We start from the raw sequence: 23,732 nt of genomic DNA, 5'->3' as shown, positions 1-23,732 counted from the left end.
AGCTGGGGTCTTAGGCTCCAGTGTCCACCTGCCCAGCCCCTCCTCTCTTTGCACAGTGCCGGGGGAAGTCATTCTCCTACATCCACCTGTGGGCTCGGTTCCTGTCGGCTCTGGCTGGCCTCCTCTACGCCTCGGCCATCGTGGCCCATGACCGGCAGCCTGAGTACCTCCTCCAGGCCACACCCTGGTTCCTGATTTCACTGGGCCGAGCTGCGCTGGACCTCGCTGTATCCGCCCAGGCCCAGAGACTGTGGAGTCTGGATTGCCTGCAGCCGATGGCCTTGTCCTACCTCCCGCCTGCCCTGGCCTCTTTTGGTCTTGCTAGGTAGCATGTGGCCCAGCAGCCCAGTGATTTGAAGCCTGGGGCAGGCAGGTACCAGCGCAGTGATCTGCGGTTCAGGGGCTATCCCAGTTCAAAGACGATTGATTCTCTTGCCCAGAGCAAGGGAAGTGGGAAGGCTCTGAGCCTTGGGGGTCAAAGGCCCCGCCTCCAGGGGCTCCAGGCTCGATTCTGCTTCCTACCAGGCATCCATCTCTCCGAGGATCCCGCCCTCTCGGGGGAGGAGTCTGTTTCTTTTCTCCCCCCACTAGGCCTTTCTGAGAGGGCTTTGCCGGCGGGCTGGCCTGCCAATCAGGCTCCTTCTGCTCTATCCTCTTCGACTGGTGCAGAAATCAAGGGTGACCAGTGCTGCCTCCAGTCAGGGGCTGCTGAGCCCGCTCCTGGGGCCCCAGGGGCGCTGCCTGATGTACTGTCACCCGGGTGACCTTGCGTGAGTGTTTCAAGGGCAAGGGGAGCTGAGCTGGTGGCTGGAGGAGGCTGGTGGCGGTGGTGACAGCCTCCGAATGTGACCCTGCTGTGGTGGTGGTGGGAGTGTAAATCACCCAGAATTCTAAGACCAAAGCGGGCCCACTCTTAAGGCTCTGCCCGAGAAGCTGCCCTCATCCCTTCTGATTACCTGTGGCCTCCAGAATTCTTTAGCTGCCGCTTTATAGCGTTTTTCCTTTATGAGACAAGTTCTTGGAAGGTAGCTAAGGCTAGCCTTGAATCCAGCCAGATCCTCCCGCCTCAGCCTTGGAAGTGTGTCTTCAATGGCCTGCCTTCTTTGGTAGATCTCTTCTGCACGTCTTCCCTTCTAAGGACGCCAGACATTGTGTGTAGGTCCATTTGGGGTCTCCTTTCAAATAAGCCTGTTTTTTCATGTGGACCACATGTTTTCCCCACTGCGTGTGCGATCACTGTGAGGCATGCCCCGAGGAAAGACGGTTTTCGGATGTTTCTGCCTCCCAAGCATTTAGCAGGGGACAGAAAGACAGAGAAAAATTGATCAGGCCCGGGCTTCAAGATGTGCTCTGTCCGCCTGGGACAGGATCATTCCAGGAAGGGACCAGGGCCGGCTGCTGGGGCGGAAGGGTGTGCAGAGCACCACCTAGAGGCTGAAATTCTCCACTTCCGTTTACCTTAACTTCCGCGTCTCAGATCATCTTTCTGTCCTGTGTGATCAAGAGCAAGATGAGCCGAGGCTTCGGATTTGCTGCCGAAGTCAGAGAGGGCCCCGACACGCAGGCCCTTTTGACCTGCGCAGAGAGAGAAGAAAGTCAGGAGGCCGGGACTGAAGACAAGGTCCTTCTGGGTAGAAAATGTCTGGTTTGCTGGCTGGGCGCACAGAGGTGGGAAGTACTGGGTACAGTGACTTCTTTCCAGGCTTGGTCTCTTAAAGAAACTGCTTTCACACCGGGCAGTGGTGGCACGCGCCTTTAATCCCAGCACTGGGGAGGCAGAGGCAGGCGGATCTCTGTGAGTTCGAGGCCAGCCTGGTCTACAAAGCGAGTTCCAGGAAAGGTGCAAAGCTACACAGAGAAACCCTGTCTCAAAAAACCAAAAAAAGAAAAAAGAAAAAAAAAAAAAAGAAACTGCTTTTACTGTCCAAAGCTCACATGATCCTGAATGCAATGGGACCCTCCATTTTCCGGGTTCCAAGAACTCTTTTATTTATTTATTTATTTATTTATATTTATTTGTTGTTGTTTTTGTTACTCTAGGCATTCTTGTAGCTGTGCAGTAGGATAGTCAAATAGTCACTAGTGTTACCCAACTAATTCACTTACAGACACACACACATACTGCCTAAGTTAGTGTCTTAGCTTTCAAACAGCGTGCGCTTTTCCACGCTTACTTCATCAATTTGCTTCCCCCTTTCCCGTGTGTCTCTATGTCGTTGCCTCCTCCTGACAATCCCAGAGCACGCTCAATGCTCATCCCCGCCTTTGCACATCTGTGTGACGCTGTTTCTGGAAAACTGTCCCAGGTCACAAGGACCCATTTGGGCTTGAGGTCGCTGCAGTTTAACTCTCCCGGCTTGGAGGCTGGGCTTGCTAATGCTTGTCTGGGCAAGTTGCTTGTGATGATGTCCAACATTGACAGCTATAAGTCACCACTAGTGAGAGGCGATACCTCTGAGGCACGTGTTTGTCTTCTTAGTTTTGCAGGGCTGGGGATGGACCGGGGCCTTCTGCCCACCAGACAACACCATCTCTGAACTGCCCCCCCCCCCCAGCCTCCTGCCTCTTTTTGTTTGATCCAGACTGTTGATGTCCACGAGTAAACGGAACGGACCCTACCTGAGGCGGTTTGTCCTCATCAAAAAGCCAATATTTTGCAATATTTTGACACTGTCATCCACAAAATTCACGCTTGAGAGTCACACAGTTGTTACCAAAAGAGCAAAAATAAACCTAACCGTGTTTTGAGTAAGGTCGTGATCTTGGGTTGGGCTCTGTTCATTCATAGTGGTCGTGTGGCCGGCGAGCTGGGGATTGAACACACTTGGTCAAAGTTCTCACCTCGTGGGCCCTGGACCGGGTGTCCCTACTCTAAAGCCAAGGTGGCCTCTAGCAAGCTTTCCTAAGGTCCCATCAAGTCTGAGTCACTGTTCGGATCAGACTGTCCTCAATGCCTGCTGTGGTGGCCCCCAGATTCTGTGCACACAAAGATCTCTGGGAAACTGCTTTTCCTGAGACAGGGTCTCACTGTGTATCCCCGGCTGGCCTAAACCCCACTATGTGGTTCAGGCTGGCCTCGAACTCACAGAGATCCACCTGCCGCTGCCCCTGAGTTCAGGTTCAAAGGCACCATCACGTCTGGCTTAAGGGCTCTTTTGAATAAAATGAGACCTTCCTTTCAGAAAGTGCCTCCCGGCTTTACAATTTCTCCTTGTTGCCTCTCTGTTTCTGTTTCTGTTAAGAACCCCGACTGGGTGCCTCTCACCAGCCTGTCACACGGCAAGCCGCTGAGGACAATGACAGCCATCAGCCGCTACATGGAGCTGACCATTGAACCTGTGCAGCAGGTGAGTGGTGCTGGGTATCCAGGTGGTGAGACGAAAGCAGCCCTGGAAGGCTTCCTGGAAGAGGGGGTACTTCAGCTGCTGGGGTCCGTTCAGAGTTCTCCAGAGCTGCGGTGGAGGGGAGCCCGTGGGAGGAGAAGTCCTTTGCCCTCTGCTCTCTTAGGGCCCATGGCTGGGGACTGATGAAAGAGAAAGAAACCGTTTAGTTACCTCTACAAGGGTGTTCACAGAGAAAAATGTGGTCCAAGAAAGTCTCCAGATGGTTGAGGCTTCTGACCCATCTCAGGCTCAGGAGAAAGGCCTAGAGCTTGTGGGGTCAGGAGGAGAATTAGGAAAGGAGAGGGGTGGGGAAGTGTGGCTTCTTAGGTGGGAAAAGTCTCAGGTGACAGACAACAGCTGTGTCTGGACATGGTTTACCTGGTGGAAAAAAAAAAAAAAAACAGGTTTCCTTTACAAATGTGAATTACCACACAGAAAGGAAAATGTATACAGCTGGCCTCTTTTTAAGATTTTAGTTTTTATTTGTTTAAATGTTTTTTCATTGTATTTGTTCGTCATATGTGGTTCCTTGTTATCCGAAGATATTTTCATACCAGTGTAAGCTGTATGTATGCTTGTGAATGCTGTGTGTCTAGTGTGTGTTCCCCACCCGATGTATTAGTACTTGATGCACTGCTCAGACAAAATAAACAACTTCAGGGAGACGGGCTTATTTGGATCACAGTTCAAGGATACAGTCCATCATGGTGGGGATCCTGAGGTGACTGGTCACATGGTATCCACAGGCAGGAAGCAGGGAAAGGTGGGTGCTTGTGCACAGCTTTAGGACCCGGCCCGGGAATAGTGAAGTCCACTGTTAGGATGGGTCTTCCCACTAAACTGATCTGCTCTTCATGTGCTTACCGAGAGGCTGGTCTAGGTGACTCTAGGTCCTGTCAAGGTGACAGTCAATGTTGGCCATCACACCACCCCCTGCTTCCTGGCTCTTTTCTCTCTGCCTCCTCCCCGCTCTCCCTTCCCTTTAGTTCACTTGGTTTTCTCTGAGAGTGTCTTAGTCAGGGTTTCTGTTGCTGTGAAGAGACACCATGCCCTCGGCAGCTCTTATAAAGGAAAACATTTCATTGGGGTGGCTTACAGTTCCCAGGTTCAGTCCATTATCATCATGGTAGGACATGGTGGTGTGCAGGCAGACAGTGTGGAGAAGGAGCTGAGAGGTCTACATCTTGGTCCCCCAGGAAGCAGGAGTCTCTGTCCTTCTGGCCAGACTTGAGTTTATACGACCTCAAAGCCCACCTCCCACAGTGGCACATGTCCTCCAACAAGGTCCAACCTACTCCACAAGGCCACACCTCCTAACAGTGCCTCTCCCAATGGGCCAAGCATTTAAACACATGAATTTATGGGGGCCATGCATATCCAAACCACCACAACCAGTTTTACTTCTGTGCTCACGTCATAGACACTTACATAACTGTGTCTGGTATAAAATCAAGGGACCACAGGTAATAACTTACCTTCCTGAGACTGATCAGATTCTCTTAATGTGACTATCTGGAGTCAGATCTACTTTCCCAAAAATGGCCTGGCGGTGTTTTGCTTTAAGTCTGTTCCATTGTGTGTGTGAGCTACATTGTCTCTTTATTCTTCGGTTGCTGGATACCTGGGTTGGTTCCATAGCTTAGCTACTGCACATAGTGTCGCAGTGAGCACTGACATGTGGGTGTCTCTGATGCATTGACTAGGAGAAGTCCTTCAGGTTCATACCCAGGAGTGCTAGCTGGGTTATGTGCTAGATATATTTTTAGCTTTGTGAGACTCCCCCATACTGACTTCCCGATGGCTAGATTAGTTTATTTTGCCACCAGGAAATGTGTAAGGATCCCCTTATGTCTGTGTTTTTATCAGCATTTTTTGTCTTTTCATTCTCTCTCTGTCTCTGTCTCTCTGTCTCTGTGTGTGTGTGTGTGTGTGTGTGTGTGTGTGTGTGTGTGTGTGTGTGTGTATGTGTAGGCCAGAGAGGATGTTGGAGCTAGAGTTACAGGCAGTTGTGAGCCATGTGATGTGGGGGCTTGGATCTGAACTCGGGTCCTCTAGAAGAGCAACACGTGCTCCCAGCCACTGAGCCATCTCCTCAGACCTGCTGTTTGCTCTCTTAATGACTGCCATTCTGACTGGGGTGAGAGAGAATTTCCACATAGTTTCTAATTAAGATTTCTCTGATAGGTAGTGAGGTTGAATGCTTTTTGTATGTTTATCGGTTCCTTATATTTCATCTTTTGGGGACTGTACATTTCATTAGACTATTTATTGATTAAGTTGATCGGTTTCTTATGGTTCAGTATTTTTCAGTCCTTTGTATATTCTAGATGTTAATGTCCGATGGATAGATTGTTAATATTGTTATTATATAGTCCGGAAAGTAATGTCAACTCGCAAAGATTTTTCTCTTCAGTAGGCTCTCTTTATTTGATTAGCTATTTCCACTGCAGTTCACAAGCTTTTTAATTTCACGAGGTTTCATTTATCAACTCCTGAGCCACTGGAGTCCTGTTCAGAAAATTTATGCCTATGCATGTATCTTAAAGTATTTTATCCCTTTTCATCTAATAATTTCAGAGTTCTAGGTCTTACTTTGAGGGCTTTGGTTCATTTAGGGCTGCTGTTCTTCATCTTGAAATTTTCTTTTCCTGTTTGTTTTTTTTTCTTTTTTTTTTCTCCCTCCCCCGTCCCCTTGAAATGGGTTCTTAGCTTACTATGTAGCTCTAGCTGGCCTGAAACTTGCTACATAGACCAGACTGACCTTGAACTCACAGGGACCTTCCAAACCCAGCACCATTCTACATAAGACTTGGAGCACCCTGAGTATCACTGGGCATGGTGGTCCTGGATTCTGAGGGATGACTGCTTTTTAGGCGGTTAAGATATGGCAAAGAGTTTCTCCTGGTTTTTACTTGTCTTTAATTTAAAATATATGTGCCAAAGAGATGTTTTGGTCCCTCCCAGAATGCAGTGCATGTGAAAGATGGAGAGGAGACAGGAGTCAGATCACCAGGTGTGGTATCCAGCTGTCAGTCCAGTATCCAGCTGGAGAGACTTTGGGTCTAAGTTCAAGGTCACCTGTGCATGTTTGAACTATCATTAGGTGGCAGATAGGCACTACTGTCAGGTTTCTAGGCCAGCTCACCAATGACTTCCAAGTTGCTGAATCCTCATCGTTTCTCTCTGAGACTCACTTGGCCTCCGGTGCTGACTCTCCGGTCCCAACACTGTTTTCTGCCACCTTCATACTCACTCATGGTTAGCTTGCCCTTAGGGTGGGATTGTCTCAACCTTGTCAGGGAGTGCTCCCTCCTCTTAGTGTGCTCCTACAGACCCTAGCTCCACTGCCCACTCCTAACTCATGCTGACTCCCAGGATGCATCTGTTCCTCTCCCCTTACTTCCGGTCCCAGATGCCCAGGTGCCTGTTCACAGCACCACGTGACATCGCATTCTTACTACATCCACGTGGAGCTCAGGCTTTCCCTGCCCAAACGGGCTCCTTCTGCATCACAGGAAGTGGTGTCCCCATCTATGCAGATTCCCAGATTCCCCTCTCTTCCCCTTGCTCCATTCCCTTCCCACCCAGTTCATTTGCTGGTTCTGCAAATGCTTCTTTTAAAATAGCTAATGAAACCTATAGTCCCGTACTGGAGAGGTGAGGCAGAAGATTGCTCCAAGTTCAGAGTCAACCTGGGCTACAACAGTGAGCTCAACACCTGAGGTATAATGAAACCCTGCAACAAACGAAACAAAATAATGTCTGGGCTCTGTATCGAAACCCAGGCTGCACACAGACACTGTCTCAAAAAAAAAAGGGGGTGGGGGGCTCTTAAGGCCACACATAGACACTATCTAAAAAAAGGGGGTGGGGGCTCTTAAGGCTGCACATAGATACTGTCTCAAAAAAGGGGGTGGGGGTGGGAGTTCTTGAGGCACACAGTTGTCCACTGACTCCTCTCTACTGCCACTCCTGTACCACCCTGCCATCTACACCAGCAACCATAAGGGTTGTGTTTGGTTTGCTCTTTTGGTTTGCTGGGTTTTTGCTGCTGTTGTTGTTTTATTTGGGTTTGGTGGTTGTTGTTTGTTTATTTGAGACAGCTCTGTAGGGGAAGCTCCTGAAACTCAGCTCCTCCTACCTCAGACACTGGGGTTGTAGGTGTGTGCCAACAGACCAGGCAGGAAAGCTCTTTACAGACATAACTTACATCTTTGAATTTTATTCATTATTTTATGTGTGTGTGTGTGTGTGTGTGTGTGTGTGTGTGTGTGCATCTGAGGTATGTACATGCACCACATGTGTGCAGGAGCCTATGAGGTCAGAAAAGGGTGTCAGATCCCCTTGGAGCTGGAGTTATGGGGCAGTGATGAGCCACCATGCAGGTGCTGGGATCTGAACCTGCGTCCCCTGCAAAAGCAACAAGTACCCTTAACTACTGAGCCATCTCTCCAGCCCCCATAACTTACATCTTAACCTGTCTTTGTTTAAAACACTTCTCTGGCTTTCTCTTTCACACAAAATAAAATCTAAACTCCTTCCAGGGACTCCAGGCCTCCCAGGTCCTGGCCCGTTCCTTCCATTCACAACCTGCTCAGTGCTCCCTGCCTTCCAGCCTGTCCTCTCCCATAATTCTCTTCGCTCTGGGGGTTCTCAGCAAAGCCCTGGTCACTGTTTTTACTTTTCTGCCCTGGCCTTCTCTCGCCTGGCTTTCTCCTGTAAGAGCCTATAACGTGCAGGTCATGGGCCCACACTGACCATGTAGCTCAGTGGTGTGGCCCCTGTGCCACTATGTGGTGGACACGGGTGCTCAGAGGACTTGGCACCTGACAGCTAGGCTTGACCCTTTGCCGGGTTCCTGGTTGGTGACTCCTTCTGCTTGTGATGAAGTTCAGAGAGAATCAATGCACCAGTGTACAGTGAAGAGCCCACTTCAGCCATGAAAGCATTCTTCTGGCCAGGGGGAAGCAGAGGGGTGGGAGGGGAGGAGGGAGGGGAGGAGGGAGGGGCCCTCGGGAGCGATGATTTTTGAATCACAGCACTAAGGAAAAAAAAAAAAATGTCCGAAGCCTCTCTGGGGTGGGATCTGGGCTGTGACTCGCTTCTGCCCTGGGTTCCATCGCCAGCACTACAGAAAAGAAAATAGTGTGGAACTGTGTTCACCTTCAGCCACTTCATGCCTCAGGGTCGTATGGTCGATTCTAGGGAACTGCCCTCCCTATGACCCCGTGTCCGCAACCCCTACCCACGCGCGAGGGGCGTGCGACTCCCTCCTTCTCCCCCCACCAAGCCCAACCAACCACCAGGGCCGTTCACCCAGCCTCTTCCACCTGTGCCCACCAGAGGGCGAGAAGGGCCGAGGCCACGCGGACCAACAGCTCCACCCTCAATGGGCAGGTTTGAAACCCCTTGCTCATCTATTGATTGGGGTGTATAATCTGCCCCGGGAAATTTTAGGATTTGTTCTGTTGCCTAGGAGCCACCTGCTTCCCCGCTCCACCCACGGGTTTCTATTGCAGCTCCCTCCTCCTGGGGGCAGCAGGGTGGTACCTTACCCGGGTTCCAGGGCTGCCTCCGGAACACCGCCTTTGCCCCCTGGTGGGCTTCTCCACCGGTCCCACTGACGCACGTGGAATGGTGTACGCCGACCGCCTAGGACTGAGCCCTCATTATTGGGGCCAGAGCCTTTGCATCAGGTCCCTTTGTTGTTGCTGAGAACCACCAACCTCGTTGATTTGGCTGCGAAACCGAGACCCGAAGGGGACACATTGCCTTTGGCGGTGATGCAGTCAGTTAGCACAAGATGACCTTTGTCATTGCGGTTGTCATCGTCGGGCACACGGCATAGAGGAATCACTTCTGTCCTTTCCACCATGTGGCTTCTGGGGGACCCTTACCTGTTGAGTCGTGTTGCCAGACCCCATGTGCAGCCCAGGCTGGCCTTGAACTCACAATCCTCCTGGCAGTTCCTCTTCAGTATATCCTACCAACTTTGCCATCACAACCCGATCCTATTTATTATTGTTGCTGTTATTCAAAGGGAGACTCTCTTGTAAGCCAGGCTGCCCTGGAACTCATTATGCAGATGAGGATGATCTGGAACTCCTGATCCTCCTGCCTCCGCTTCCCTGGTGCTGGGATTGAGGGCATCCTCCACACCCTGGCCGAAGCCCAGAATGCTGCATGGTTCTGAAAGTCCAGCAGATGGAGCTTTTCTGATCGCTAGGGAGACTCTCCCGGAGTTGCTGTGCTCTGTGTGGGGATAGATGGATGGGCTAGGGAGGTTGCAGATAGATGATGGATAGATCCCAGGCCACAGACCTTCCTCCGGTGTCTCCCAAGCCTCCCGCCATCCCTTCACATGCTGCTCGGGTGTGAGTCGGTAAATCCTCAAACGGGATGTGTTGCAGCTGTCCAGGTTACAAATGGACACCCCCTTTCACCCAGAAATTCCTAGAGATTCTCTGAGTACCCAGAAGTCCGAGATGTCTGGCTGGGTTTGTTATGTTTTTCTGTTGCTTCGAGAAAACACCACGACCAAGGCCGCTGATAGAATGAAGGGTGTGTTTACGCTTGCAGTTCCAGAGAGTGAGAGTCCGTATTGGGGAGGGCAGCATGGTAGCTGGAGCTGGCCCCTGGAAACGGAGAGCTCACACCCGGAACTGCAAACACAAAGGAGAGAGAACCAGCTGTCAATGGCATGAATCTTAACGTACCCAAGCTCCCCGCCACAGATGTACTGCCTCCAACGACGCCACGACTCCTGGACTGCCCAGTGTCACCAACGAGGGACCTAATATTCAAAAGCCTGAGACTCCGAGGAACATCTCATGCAAACCACTGCACTGGTGTGACTTACTGGAGTCCGCACAGACCGGAAAAGCAAGAGATTTCAAAACCCTGAGTACCCGTCAGTGAGGGATTGGTTAAATGGACTCCTAACGTCTATAATGCCACTCTTAACAAACCCCATAGCTTGTCATATGGAACTATATCCAAGGCATATCATTAAGTGAACGTAAAATGTGTAAGAGACTGTGGAGTGTGCTACTGTTTGTGGAATTCAGGAACACTGCACCACACACATGCGTGCCTTTGGAATACTAAAGTGAGGGCTAAAAAGGGAATTAAATCAAGTGTCCCTGCTCACCCTTTCCTTCGCTCCTTGCAGGCAGGCTGTAGTGCCACCAGGCTACCCGGTGATGGGCAGACGAGCACCGGAGATCCCTCCTTGCAGGAGCCTCCCTCATACCCTCCCATCCAGGTCATCCAGGCCAGAGTGTCTTCCAGCAGCTCCTCCGAGGTCTCCTCCATCAACTCCGACCTGGAGGTACAGGGCCTGCCCGGGGAGTGGGGGTGGGAGTGTGCATGGGTGTGTCACCTACCAACACCTGCTGGGGCCTCCTTGAGATTGACCTGCTTTCTAACACTGCCTTGTTAACCTCAAAACCGCTAATCATGAGTGAAGCGCCACACGGCTCCCACGGTCTATGGGGAAGCTTCTCAAAACTAGGACAGGACTCCAGCAATTTCATGGTTGGGCTGGCAAGGGAATCCTGGATGCTGGGGTCCAGTTCACATAGACTACTTAGGTATTCGGGTCCTTCCTACAGAAAAAAAAAAAAAAGCAAGAATAATAAATCTCTTAAAAGCCTGTGTAGTGGTTTAGGATTGATGGCTTAGGCTGTAACCCCAGCGCGCAGGCGGCTGAGGCATGAGGATCATGAGTTCGAAGCCAGCCCGGGCTATATAAGAACCTGTTAGAAGGAAAGGAGAGAGGGAGAGAGAAGGAAGGCTGGTGTCAGTGTTTCCCCCACTCATCTGACCATAGAAGAGTTTCTTTACCCCAAGGAGCAGGAACCTGTGATACTGGCGCTGGCCCACACAGGCAGGATCTATGGGAAGCAGCAAGCCTAGCCTCCACCTCACTGTGTATCTGAATGCAATGCATGTCACACCAGGGATGCACAAACAGGTATAACTCTCAAGTGTGTCCTGTCGCTCCGGGTTCTAGTAGCTGCGGTTCCCAACCACATTGAACAAGGGAGTTTCCATTTGTCCGAGGACAGAGGAGAGCAAGGACGACATAGGGGTCACATGTATGTCGGAGAAGGATGCCATCTGGCTTTTTTGGTGGAGGAATGGCTGAGTTCTGTGCCCTAGCCTTTTGGGTGCTGAATGCCCGTTTGTGGAATGATAGTTGTAAGCAGTAAGTAATGTTGAGTCATGGCTTGGGTTTGGTTTGATTTTCAGTGCCCTTATTTGGCAAAATAATTATGTTCTCAGAGTCTAAAAATTAGTCAGGCTTATACTGTACCCTGAAATCCAAAACTCAGAACTTCTGACTGTGAGGTAAACCAGATTCTGTAGTGTGATATTCCAGACGTTTCCAGCCTGTGCACTATTTCTGCTCATAGCTAGTGTTCTGTCCTGGCCATCCTCTCCCCTGTCCCAGGCCTCTGGACCTTTCTTCCTGGGTTCCCTCTAGCCCCATTTCCATGGGCCAGAATTCTACCCAGAAGCCTACTTCCGTGAACCCTCACCCCAGGACCAGTGGCTCCCTCCCTGCTGCCCAGAGCCCATTTTCCTGCCCACCTCCACAGGTGGCCATGGCCTGATGAGTGTGGGTGCGTTGCTCGTCCCTCACTCTTAGAACAGCTGGCGTTTGAGAGCTGGGTTGGAGTTAGGAATTGTGCACCTGCTGGGGCCATTTTCCTAAACCGAGTGTGAGAGTATTTGCGACACCAAGCAGCCTGGAGCTGGCAGTCTCCACTGAGGTCTGTAGCTAAAGGGACTACAGAGTGAGCCCAGGGCAGAGCAGGGACAGGAGGGCCCATGGGGGAGGAGGGGAATATTTACTTTGTGGAAATGATGACATCTCCTCCCCCACCCCCCAAAAGCACTTGGCATCCGTCTTGAACATTGCTGGAGCCTGCCCCTGTAGTTAGTCCGGGCCGTGTCTCTGCTCTGCGGTCCTTATTCTTCCCCCAATTATAGTCTCACAGTTTTCAGAAGTCCATTATTTAAAAATATGTGCATCCTTGCTGTTCGGGTGTCTCATACCTGTAATCCCAGCACTCTGGCAGCTAACACTAGAGGATCACTGAAAGTTTAAGACCAGCCTGGACTACACAGTGAGACCCTGTCTCAACACAAAGCCAGAAGTTAAACATATGTGAATCCTAGAGCCCAAACTAAGCAAGCAGCTCTGGCTGTGTCTCCCCTCATTAAAAGGTAAATGTATAAGCTGGATGGTGGCGGCACATGCCTTTAAGTTCATGACCTCTGAGTTCGAGGCCAGCCTGGTCTACAGAGCAAATTCCAGGATAGCCAGGGCTACACAGAGAAACTCTGTCTTGGAAATAAAACAAACAAACAAAACTCTTATCCTTTCTATTTCTGTATGGTTTTGTTTATTGCTGGGGACTGAACCCCACGTCTTGACCAGCCTGCAAAAGCACCCTGCTGTTGAGCCAAGCAGACCTACGTCTTTTAAAAACTCGTACAGTATTCGTGACTATGCTGGTCTCAATGAGAATGGTCCCCATAGGGTCATATATTTGAATGCTTGGCTCCCAGTTGGTGGAACCATTTGGGAAGGGTTAAGGAGTGAGGCCTTGTTGGAGGAGGTGTGTCTCTGGGGGTGGGCTTGTGTCTCCCTCTGCCTCATGATTTTGCCTCAGGATGTGGGCTCTCAGCTACCGCTCCAACACCATGCCTGCCTGCTGCAATGAGATGCCATGGAATGCACATTTGGGGGCAGAAAATTCAGAAAGCATAAAGAGAGCAGAGGAAGAAAATGAAAATCAACCCCCTGGCTCACTAACCAACGGTCACCGCCTCCGTGCCGTTGGTTTTGGAGCCACGTTCCTTGAAGGTCTTGGTTTGTTTGCTACTAAGTGAGATCAGGAAGGTGTCTGTTAGCAGATGATGTAACCCCATACCTCACCTCGGCATCTGGTCAGTCATCCAGCAAACATTTTCCGAGCGTAGGCATTTGAAGGAAAAATACATGAGGACAGAGGGGCTGGCCCGAACCTGCCCGCAGACAGGCAACTACAGTGCCTCTCGGCCACAGTGACTCAGGTCTTCTGCAGATGCCTTCAGAGGCAAGCGTGGGGGTCAGAGTCAGGCCTCACCTCTCCCGTCTCTAAGCTGGCATCATTCACATACTTGATGGCATTCAACTCGGGCATCCAGGGCATCTCTCCTCCCTCTTGGGATGCCTCATTCAGGGCATCTCTCCTCCCTCTTGGGATGCCTCTGTCCCTGTCCAGCTCCTCTTCTCTGACTGCTACCGAGTGCCCTTCCCCCATCCCCTGGCTTGAATCTGTCACTGACCACCCGGGCTTCCGTTTGAGCCCATTTAATACAGTCTAGGAGAGATGGTACCTATTGTGTCTCTCTCTGGCCACTCTGAAAATGTGAACCCTGCCAAGTCTAGTACCCATCTTATGTCCCTGGTCTCGGGGACAGTCGCTTCTCCCCAAATATAGGAGGAAGTAGTTGGATAGATGGTCTCCAAGAGTGTTTCCAGTTCCCACGGTCTGTAGCTTAAACCTAGAATGTGGCCTTATTTCATCAATGCTCAACCCCCCCCCCCCCCACACACACCCCTTCACTTCCTCAGGAATGGAAGAAATATTGCCACACGCTGTGTAGACAGGAACTAGCACATGTTTCAGAAGCATGAGAAAGCATGCTTCAGGAAGCTCGTGGACTGAGACACTGTGTGCTGTGGTTCACACAGGGGACAGAATCATGGCCCTGAAAATGACTTAGGAATGCATGGAGCCAGCTATGGTGGCCACATCTTGGGAGCTGGTGGCTGGCTTGAGGGACATGTCACAATCCTGTCCCACAGGATAAGGACTGTGGACATGTTTATCGTGTGTAGAAGGGAAAAAAGTCTTTGCACAATTTGATCTTATTGCAGTGTACATAGTGTATACGTACGGCGTCATTATACACACAGCATGGCTGGGATAATTGTTCTCAGGAGGTTATTCTATAACTGTTCAGAGAGAAAAATCCCCCAAGGATAGAATAGATATAGATTGTGTACGTGTGTATGTGTGTACTTTTGAACACTTACTTTTGTTTGATGTGTATGAATGTTTTCCTGCCTGTGTGTCTGTGTACCACGTGCATGCAGTGCCTGAAGAGGCCAGGAGAGGGCACTGTATGCCCTGGAATTAGAGTGAACCATCATGTGGGTGCTGAGAATCCAACCTGGGTCTTCTAGAGGAGCAGCCAGTGTTCTTAACTGCTGAGCCGTCTCTCCAGTCCCCAGTGTGTGTGTGTGTGTGTGTGTGTGTGTGTGTGTGTGTATGTGTGTGTGTGTGTGTGTGTGTGTGTGTGTGTGTGTGTGTGTGTGTGTGTGTGTATATGAGTCTTTTTTTTTTTTTGGAGTCCTATGTAGCCTAAGCTAGCTTCACACCTATAGGTAGCTGAGGCTGGCCTTGAAGACTTCAGATTCTCCTGCCTCACCTCCCCAGTACTAGCTGGGATGTTATTTTCTGAATCTTTTTCTGTGAGGAAAAAAAATGTTTTTTTTTTCTTTTGTTGTTGTTTGAAACAGGGAAAAGATCTAAAACATTTTATTTATTGTTAGTCTTTTGGGAGGAGAGACTTCTGTTATAAAGATTTGAGTTAACTGGGCTTACGATGTCATCATAGACTTAAAATAATAGCTTAAAAGCCAGGTCCGGTGGTGGTACATGCTTGTAATCCCAGCACTACAGGCAGAGGCAGGAGAAGTGCCGGATTGAAGTTTGTTTGATCTACACATAGACCCTGTCTAAAAAACAAAACAAAAAACTCCCCAAAAAACAAAAAAAACTAACTACTCCTTCCAGCAGAGGGCGCTCTTGTTAACTCTCACGCTGTCCCTGGTGTTGGCTCTTGGAATGACTGTCCAGGTTTCATTTCACGCAGCTGGGAGATTCGAGCCTGCTTACTGGTTTGCTTGACTTTAAATAAACTTTTCATTTTGGAATAATTTTGGATGTACAGATTTTTTTTTCAAAATTAGTACAAATTTCCTGTTTGCCCTTTTTGGCCCAGCTACCTCTTTTCACGTCTTACGTAACACGCTACATTTAGCAAAGCTAAGAAACGAGCCGAGTGTATTTCTACAGCTGGACTCCAGGCTCGGCTTGGATCTCGGCAGTTTCTCACCAGCTGGATATGGTCCAGCACAGTGCACTGTGCTCTGAAACAGTCCTTAAAGAACCGAGTGCCCACGAACTGTTAACACCGCAAGTTGCCATTTACATTTTGGGTGGATGTCTTATGTTTTTCTAAGGAAAAGCAAAGTGCTTTTGAATTAAAATCTCTTCTTACTTCCATCACACTTTAAAGATCATGGAGCTTTTTCAGCCCTTGCGTTATATCAATTTAGTAATCTGTACCTTTTCTAATGAATTTTTCTATTTATGTTTCCACCAGAAGAATGTCAGTAAGAGATGGGTGGGGCTGAGGGCCCTCATCCCGGGGAGGCCCCTGCCCGGCTGGCTGCAGCATATCTGTGCTATCGATTCGCTTCTGAATGTTTCCTCTCCACTTAGAGGGGGAAAAGATGAACGCCAGCAGGGAGAAGGCAGGGGAAGATACCCGGGGACAAATATGAGCAACAATGATACATATGTATTCCAACTTAAAAAGGAAGATGAATGCTAGCCAATTGTAGTGGTCCATGCCTGTATTCCCAGTACTGGGAGAGGCTGAGGCAGGAGGATGACATGTTTCCTGCCAGCTTCTGCTACACACTGAGAGCCTATTACACAAAATTGATTACTTAATTGAAAATAAAAAGATGCATGGCAGCTAGGCCAGGTTTGGTGTAAAACCCCAGTTCTTGAGACTGCCACATGTTCAAGGCTAGCCTGAACTACAATATGAGAACTTATCTCAAAAAAGACAAAAAGAAAGAAAGAAAGAAAAGAAAATTCAGGCTTCACATGCATGATGCCCTGGGTTTCAGGATAAGTACCCCCGCCCCTGCAAAATAAAATGAATGTTAAGGATTCTGCACAGAGGTTAGCTGGGGCTATGTGGAGATTGTATTAGGTTTAGTCATAATATTACAATTTAGGATTTATCTATGGAAGCCTTCTAAGTGATTTGCAAATAAAATGATTTACTTTAAAATACCAAATTAGGAGCTAGGTGAGCAGGCTCACACTGGCCTTCATTATTCTTTTGTTTTTGTGTATGACTACAAACCCTACACTTAAAGCATTTAAAAATGAGCATTTAGAGAGTCAAACAGTCCAGGCATGTCGTCACAGGCTGGTAGTCCAGCATTTGGGAGGTGGAGGGAGGAGGATCAAGGCTAGCCTCAGCTAGGCAGTGAGGTGGAGGCCAGCCTCAGCTACATGAGACACTGTCTCAAGAAACAAGTCAATAAAAGACTTGAACAGTAGAAGCTTTGTTTTTGATGGCTGCTAGGTCGTGTCATAGACGTCCACGAACAGCCTATCAGCATAGACTCCTAGCTCCTGCCTGGGTCAGAAATGCATGTCTCCCAGGCACGGAGTGAAGAGCTGGAGGACCGATGCAGACAGTCCGCACTCACTCGTCCAGGATCTTGAGTCAGGCATATTTGAGGCTTGGAGTGGAACCAACCATGCAGTAAATGCTGAGTAAAAATGAATGTAAGCTGCTTGGCAAACCCCGTATTTCAAGGTGGAGATTTTATTTGCACCTCTTTCTTACAAGTTTTATGAGTTTGCATTGGGTAATCTCAGCTATGTGGTTAATAAGTAGAAGATTTACTGTTATTATTACTGTTATTAGAACTGCTGCTACCGCCCGTAATTTCTAATTATAGTAATTGTGAAGTGCCTGAGAGTCATTTCTCCCAGAACCCAAAGCCCTGCGTAACCATGGTGGGTTTATTTTATTTTGATCATTTAACTAACTTACTAAATTAATTACTCTGCTAATAGCGACTGCCTTCCTGCTTGCTGGAATGTTGTCCCGCCCCCAACTCCCACCCCCAGCCATCCAAGGCTCTGACTCCCGGCTGGCTCACCGAGCACATGGGCTGACTCTGAGCTCTCCTCTGTGGCCCCGGGGGCGAGATCCGTCCAACACTCTCTGTCTCTCTTTTTATCCTACAGCAGAAGTATTGGGAAGCCCTAAACTCGGAGCAGGTATGGACAAGCGTTTGGGCTCTTTCGGGAGGGACTTCCATGGCTTGATTTTTCCATTTCTGTTTCTGTTTGAACCCCCTTGGATGGAGGACATGACAGTTTTTTAGTTTGGGAAAAAAAAAAAAAAGGAGGGCTGGAGAGATGGCGCAGGGGTTAGGAGCACTGGCTGCTCTTCCAGCCTTCCAGAGGTCCTGAGTTCAATTCCCAGCACCCACATGATGGCTCACAACCATCTGTAATGAGATCTGGTGCCTTCTTCTGGTGTACAGGCATACTATATACATGGTAAATAAATACATCTTTAAAAAAGAGAAAGGAATGCGGGCTGGAGGTGTAGCTCAGTAGAAGGCCTGCCCGTACAGCTCCCTCCCAAACACTGCAAAGTAAATACATAAGAAATAAAGATCAGGAGGCAAGCCTGGGATCCCTGGAGTTTGGGGACTCTCTTTCCAAGGTCTTTTCTGCACTGGGAAGTATTCAGAGCCAATTGGCTCAGCTTGGGAAGAACTCAGTGTAGCCCAGTGAAGAAACACAGTCCGGCCGGCCGGGTCTGTGAGCCGTGGGGTGGCTGCAGGTCACATGTGGTATGTGGGGTGTGGCTGCAGCAGTTGTGATGAGAAACAGCCTCACACGGTGCGGTTGTCTTTCTGAGACCTCCTGCAGCTGGCAGTCTCCTCACTTGCAATGACAGGCAGGCATGTTTGGTGACAGTTACCTGTGCCTGTCATCAGCCAGGATTGTTTGTGACACAGAATGCATCATCTCTCACACAATTGATTTTATGCCTTTTTTTCTTTTTTTTCTTTTTCTTTTCTTTTTGAGACAGGGTTTCTCTCTGTAGCCCTGGCTTCCTGGAACTCACTTTGTAGACCAGGCTGGCCTAGAACTCACAGAGATCCACCTGCCTCTGCCCCCCCTCCCCGAGTGCTGGGATTAAAGGTGTACACCACTACCCCCCAGCTTTATGCCTTCTAATTATGTTTTTTTATTATTGCTCAAAGCATCTGAGCACATTATCCTATAGATTTCTAGATGTCAGCACATTATCCTATAGATTCTGAAGACTTTAAATGCCTTCTAAGATGTAATCTACATTAAAGGGCTCACCTGTTCAAAGTGCCAGACTGTTTCTGCTCATGGGCAGGTGACTCCATCAGGGCTAGCAAGAATAACTTCCGAAGCATTCGAGGAGTTGGAACAGTGGCTTCCGAACATCAGAGCATCTAACAAGAACCGTAGTGACTACTCGTTAAGATGTCAAACTGTATGTCTCACCCACCCAGCAGTGGCCGCAGAGCCCCTGGCGTCAGCCCAGTGACCACTGGCATGGTGCCTCTGTCATTGTTAATCCAGAGCATGTTCAGAGACATCTGATCTAGGACCTGGGTCTGTCTGTGCTTGCCAACAGTATTCGTGAAGAGTGCCCTGGCCATCCACAGAGGACAGAACAGGCCCCTGTTCCCGCCACTGTGCACATGGCTCTGAGGCTAAGGGCCACTGAGTTATTTTATGTAGAATCTTTGATGTCGGGAAAGAGTTTGGTTAGAGGTGCCAAGTCTGCAGCCACAACTACACAAGAAGTTTGCACAACCCAGACAGGTGCAGAAGACTGAGCTGCATGGACCAAGTTACCTCAGGGCCAGGTCTGCAGTGTCACTGGGCTGCAGTGGTCTTTTTAACAAGGTGTGTGTGTGTACACGTGTGTGTGTGTAGGTTGCTACAGAACATCACCCACTCGTGGAGACCAAAGCAGAGCGTCCGTCCTCCAGAGTGTCTTCCTTTATTACTCTCCACCTTATTCTTTTGAGGCAGGGTCTCTCCATAAACCTAAACCTTGTCATTTTCGGCTAGACTTGCAGGCAGCAAGCCCAGCAATCTTCCTATCTCTACCCCTCACATCACCGGGGTTACAGGGTTCCAAACTCAGGTCCCTGTGGTTGTGCAAAAAGCACTTTTAACCACTGAGCCATCTGTCAGCCCACTGTGGAGTTTTTAATCACCGAGTAGAACTTGGTTCAGTTATATGGGTGAATCATTAATTGAATTAGGTTCTTTTTTCAAAACAGAGTGGAAATTTGTGTTTTAGAGCTGATATGCTGTGGGCATCACATGAGAACCTTGAAGGTTTTATGTGGGACTTCTCAGAACTGAGCTGTGAGCTCAGTTTGCTCGGGTGATGATCAAGTGTCTTTCTCTGAGTGCATGTGTGTGTCTGGGTCTGGGATCCTACCCAGATAGGTCTTTCGGCCCAAGCTAACATAGCTCCCATGATCATCGCTTGTATCTGGGTTTTTGTCGTTGTTTTGTCTGTTCGTTTTTGTTTGTCTGGTTGGTTTTGAGACAGGGTTTCTCTGTGTATCCTTGGCTGTCCTGGAACTCATTATGTAGACCAGGCTGGCCTCGAAGTAGAGATCCACCTGCCTCTACCTCTTAAGTGCTAGGATTAAAGGTGTGTGCCGCCGCCACCGCCGCCACCACCACCACCGGGCTTTGTTTTGTATTTCTGTGACAGTCTTTCACAGTATAGTCCTGATTGTCCTGAAACACTCCATGTAGATGTCTATGTAGGCTGGCCTCAAACTCACAGAAATTTGCCTTCCTCTGCCTCTCTGCCTCTGCCATGCTGGAATAAGAGGGGTGTGCCACCATGCCCAGCGACAAAATCCTTAATCTTAAACCACGCGCAGGATTCACTCTCTGCTCCGTCATCTTTGAAGAGTGCTTTGCAGACAACTCCATCTACACCGACAGGCCCATTTCCAATCACTCCTCTCAAACCTTTGCCGAGTTCGTTGCCATTCTTGTTGGAGTCCACGATGACACCATGCTGAATTGGCTTTTTTTTTTAAGTGTGTGTGTGTGTGTGTGTGTGTGTGTGTGTGTGACAGCTCACCAGTGGCGATCAGAGGACAACGTCCAGGAATCAGTCCTCTCCCTCCATCGTGTGGGTCTCAGGGATCGAACCTGGACTGTAGGACTTTGCAGCAAGCACCTTTTACCGACTGAGCCACCTCACTGGCCCTCAAGTGGTGAAGTGGTTTTTTAAAAAAAATATTTATTTTTATTTTATGTGTATGGAAAATTTTTACCTGCATGTATGTCTGTGCACCATATGCAAGCAGCAGCCAGAAAAGGGGATCACACTCTGGAATTAGAGTTACGGATGGTTGTGAGTCGCAATGTAGGTGATAGGAACTGAACCTGGGTCCTCTGGAAGAGCAGCCAGGGCTCTTCCGGCTGAGCTCTCTCACTGGCCCTGAGCTGGCTTTTAAGAGTTTACTTTAGACATGTCCACTGAGCCTCGAGCTGAAAGAGTACAGGGCGGGGGTGGGGGGGTTGGTGGTAAAGGCACAGCTGTGCTCTGCCCTTCAGGAACTCACCATCTCCAGGAGGGCCAGGCAGATGTTCAAGGAAAGATTAGTGTTGTCCAGGTGCAGATGCAAATGAGCGGTGGAGGTAATCCCTAGTGCAATGCGGGGTGAGAGCCCACTGGACGGCCGCTTCAGAGAATGACGCCAGACAAACCGTTTCCTTGGGCTGGAAAGAGAGTTGAGTTTATCTGCTCTTTTCCAGGAGTGTTACACATCAAGGAGATTTCGGGACAAGGCTTGGTGAGGGAAGGAATGGAGGAAATGGAAAGGGATGCGGGCCTAGTCTGCTCAGGGTGGCTGTTCTTTCTTTCCTTGATTTAAAGCTGCGCTGTGTGAGGACGTGATGCCAGTGTGAGGGCAGAAGACATAGCTCAGTGGTAGAACACTTGCCTAGCATGCTCTGGGCCCTGGGTTCCATCCCCAGCACCTCTGAAGTTAATAAAGCTATGTTCTCTCTCTAGACCCGTGAACACAGGCCTGACTAGCTTGTACTTACTGACTGACTTTCCCTTGTCTTTGCTTGGGTCCCGAGACCCAGGATTGGGCTGTCATCTGGGGGGTGGCTGGGCTTGAACCGTTGGAAAGGATCTGTCACACCAAGATACCTTTTCCATCTTTTTTCCACAGTGGGACCCTGAAGATGTCAACCTTGAAAGGAACAAGGACAACGTGGGGCTCCTTAGATCACAGATGCGCAGGGGCTCTCTGAGCCCAGTGGACTTGACCTCCAATGACTGACATCTCCAGGAGCCAGTCCACCAGTGCAGAACTCAAGGTCAGGCATCTGTCAGTGACAAGATGGACGCCAACCTACAGTGCCACCCATGGCAGACGTGGGAGCTGCTGCAGAAGCTTCCCAAGGAGGGAGGAACCCCGAGCTGTCACTCAGCTTGGCTAGTCTACCCCATGGCTCAACATTGGAGCTGTGGGGTCTGTGGACAGATCTGCACATGCCAAGTTGACCCTCACGATGACAAGTTCACAGATGAACCCCATATGTAAAGATAAGCTTTCTCCCAAAGGACATGGGATCTGTTCCCATGAGATTCAAGCATAGATATTGTTTGCTTAATAACAGGATCGAACTCACCAAGAGCTACTATTTGGGTCTCAACAGAACACATTCTTCAAGACTCAAGTCAGCCCAGATGAAAGAGTGCGTCCGTCAGCTAGGGGACCCGGGCACAAGAACTAACATAACTGCTGCACCTTATGTAAGACTGCCTGGTCAGCCGAATATTTGGAAGATCACTGGGAGGGCAAGGGTAACCAATAACTGATCTTGGTAACAGGATTCCCTCCAGCTTGGCAGAGTATGTGCCGAGGCTGGGTTTGCACATTATGGGGTCATCCATGCTCTAGGAGGTAACAGAAAGCGTGCCAAGGATAAGGGCACCATACAAAGTGTGGCTTCAAGTATGGCCAGGCTGTCGGAGGATGACCTCAATACTGTGACCAGGAGTGAGGGGAAGAATGAAGGAGATGGGGCCAGCCAGGAGCAAACGCTAGAGTGAATAAAATGTGGTTGAATGCATGAAAACTTCTCACGGTGGAGGGCAGGGATAAGTCGTCTGCCACAAGGGGAACTGGGAGGAATGCCAAGAAGCACAGCTCTGCTCCGAGCTGGCCCGGGACCGCCTGTGACTCAGCCGCAGCTGCCCCGTTTCTCCTAAGGGGCGGCGCAAGTCCCAACAGTGTGAAGAATGGGGTGAGGTGGAAGCTGGTTGGTTGTGCAGGATTCTGCATAGTGCCCAACTCCCTGGGTGACCTCTAAACTAGCATTCAAAGCCACGTTATCTGCTTGGAGTCCTTGGTTTTCCTGTGAGGGAGCTTTGCTTTGGAGTCGTCACCACTGAAACCACTCTGAGGGAAGAGGACCATGGGATGGGGAGAAGCGGAACATTCCAGCCTAGATCATAGCAAACCTGAGGCAGGGAAGGTTGAGATCTCTTGTAAAATATTAAAAGGACCAGCCTCAATATTATACTTCCCAGGGGCTCAGAAGAGAAAACTACGAACAGCGAGAATTATTTTCGGGAAAAGAATCTAAGTATACCGAGCTCTTAGTCCAATTATTTATTCTTCCCATGCACTGGGAATCCTGGTATATATACACTTACAAGCAGTAATCCCTTGGCAGTGCAAAGCCAGGCTTCCAGGGCCAAATGGAGGGGTGATAAGAATCACATAGAGGGGCAGTAATTGTTAATTATCATTGGCAACCCCAAAGGGAAGTGACCAATGGGGAAATGAATTAACTAAGGGCTAAATTCGGGTAATATCTAAGAAGAGAGCTCTTATGTGTTCAACTATAATCTTAAACGTGATCAGAAGGAAATGTTAAGAATCTATAAGTCACTAGATCAATGGGTGAAAATAAAACTGCCTTCTTTTTTCCTGTGGCTCCTATCTGTCCAAGCTATCTGCTGTTTTTCTGCAGGGTGGGGGAAAGTGTGCTTGGTCGCTAGGCAACCTGTGTACAGTTAGATGCCTCTGGTGATAGTTAAAGGGAGATCTGGAACTAGAAGTAAGATTTGGGAAAGGAGAAAGTTAAGCTTAATTAGCAGGACTTCTCAAACAGGTAGTCTGGATGCTTAAGTCTTCTTAGTACAGAGGTATCTCTGATAAGATACTTTCCTCCATCTGGGGATGGACCTGGCCGGATGCTGCTAATGATGATAATTGCAGGGAGGCTTGAACTGGGGTTCTGGCTGAGCATAGCTGTCAGCACAGAAGGTTATCTAAATATTCCTAGAAGTGGTTAGGTAAGGAGTTAGCAGTCTATAAAGTTAGCAAGGCTGTAAGAAAAGGAAGGTCTG

The 23,732-nt window shown here is 49.3% G+C and overlaps 1 protein-coding gene across 3 annotated transcripts in view; it reads left to right on the top strand.

Annotated features, from left to right (window-relative positions):
- Tmem44 (transmembrane protein 44) overlaps window positions 1-23,315 on the top strand; it is a 32,527-nt gene extending 9,212 nt beyond the window's left edge. Inside the window, exons 6-11 of one of the 3 annotated variants that reach the window (XM_052740532.1) lie at window positions 57-227; window positions 1,478-1,621; window positions 3,243-3,347; window positions 10,555-10,713; window positions 17,513-17,542; window positions 21,541-23,315. In XM_052740532.1, the coding sequence (XP_052596492.1) occupies window positions 57-227; window positions 1,478-1,621; window positions 3,243-3,347; window positions 10,555-10,713; window positions 17,513-17,542; window positions 21,541-21,651 (720 nt within the window). In that variant the 3' untranslated portion in view covers window positions 21,652-23,315. Of the gene's footprint in view, window positions 1-56; window positions 228-1,477; window positions 1,622-3,242; window positions 3,348-10,554; window positions 10,714-17,509; window positions 17,543-21,540 lie in introns of all 3 variants that reach the window. The other 2 variants (XM_052740531.1, XM_052740533.1) reach the window with 2 other exon arrangements.
- Window positions 23,316-23,732: the final 417 nt, after the last annotated feature.

Source organism: Peromyscus californicus, unplaced genomic scaffold (genome assembly GCF_007827085.1).
Source record: "Peromyscus californicus insignis strain IS unplaced genomic scaffold, ASM782708v3 Scaffold_16__1_contigs__length_79575227, whole genome shotgun sequence".
NCBI lineage: Eukaryota > Metazoa > Chordata > Mammalia > Rodentia > Cricetidae > Peromyscus > Peromyscus californicus.
Note: the sequence above shows the minus strand (reverse complement) of the source record. Positions and strands in the feature narration are given on the sequence as shown.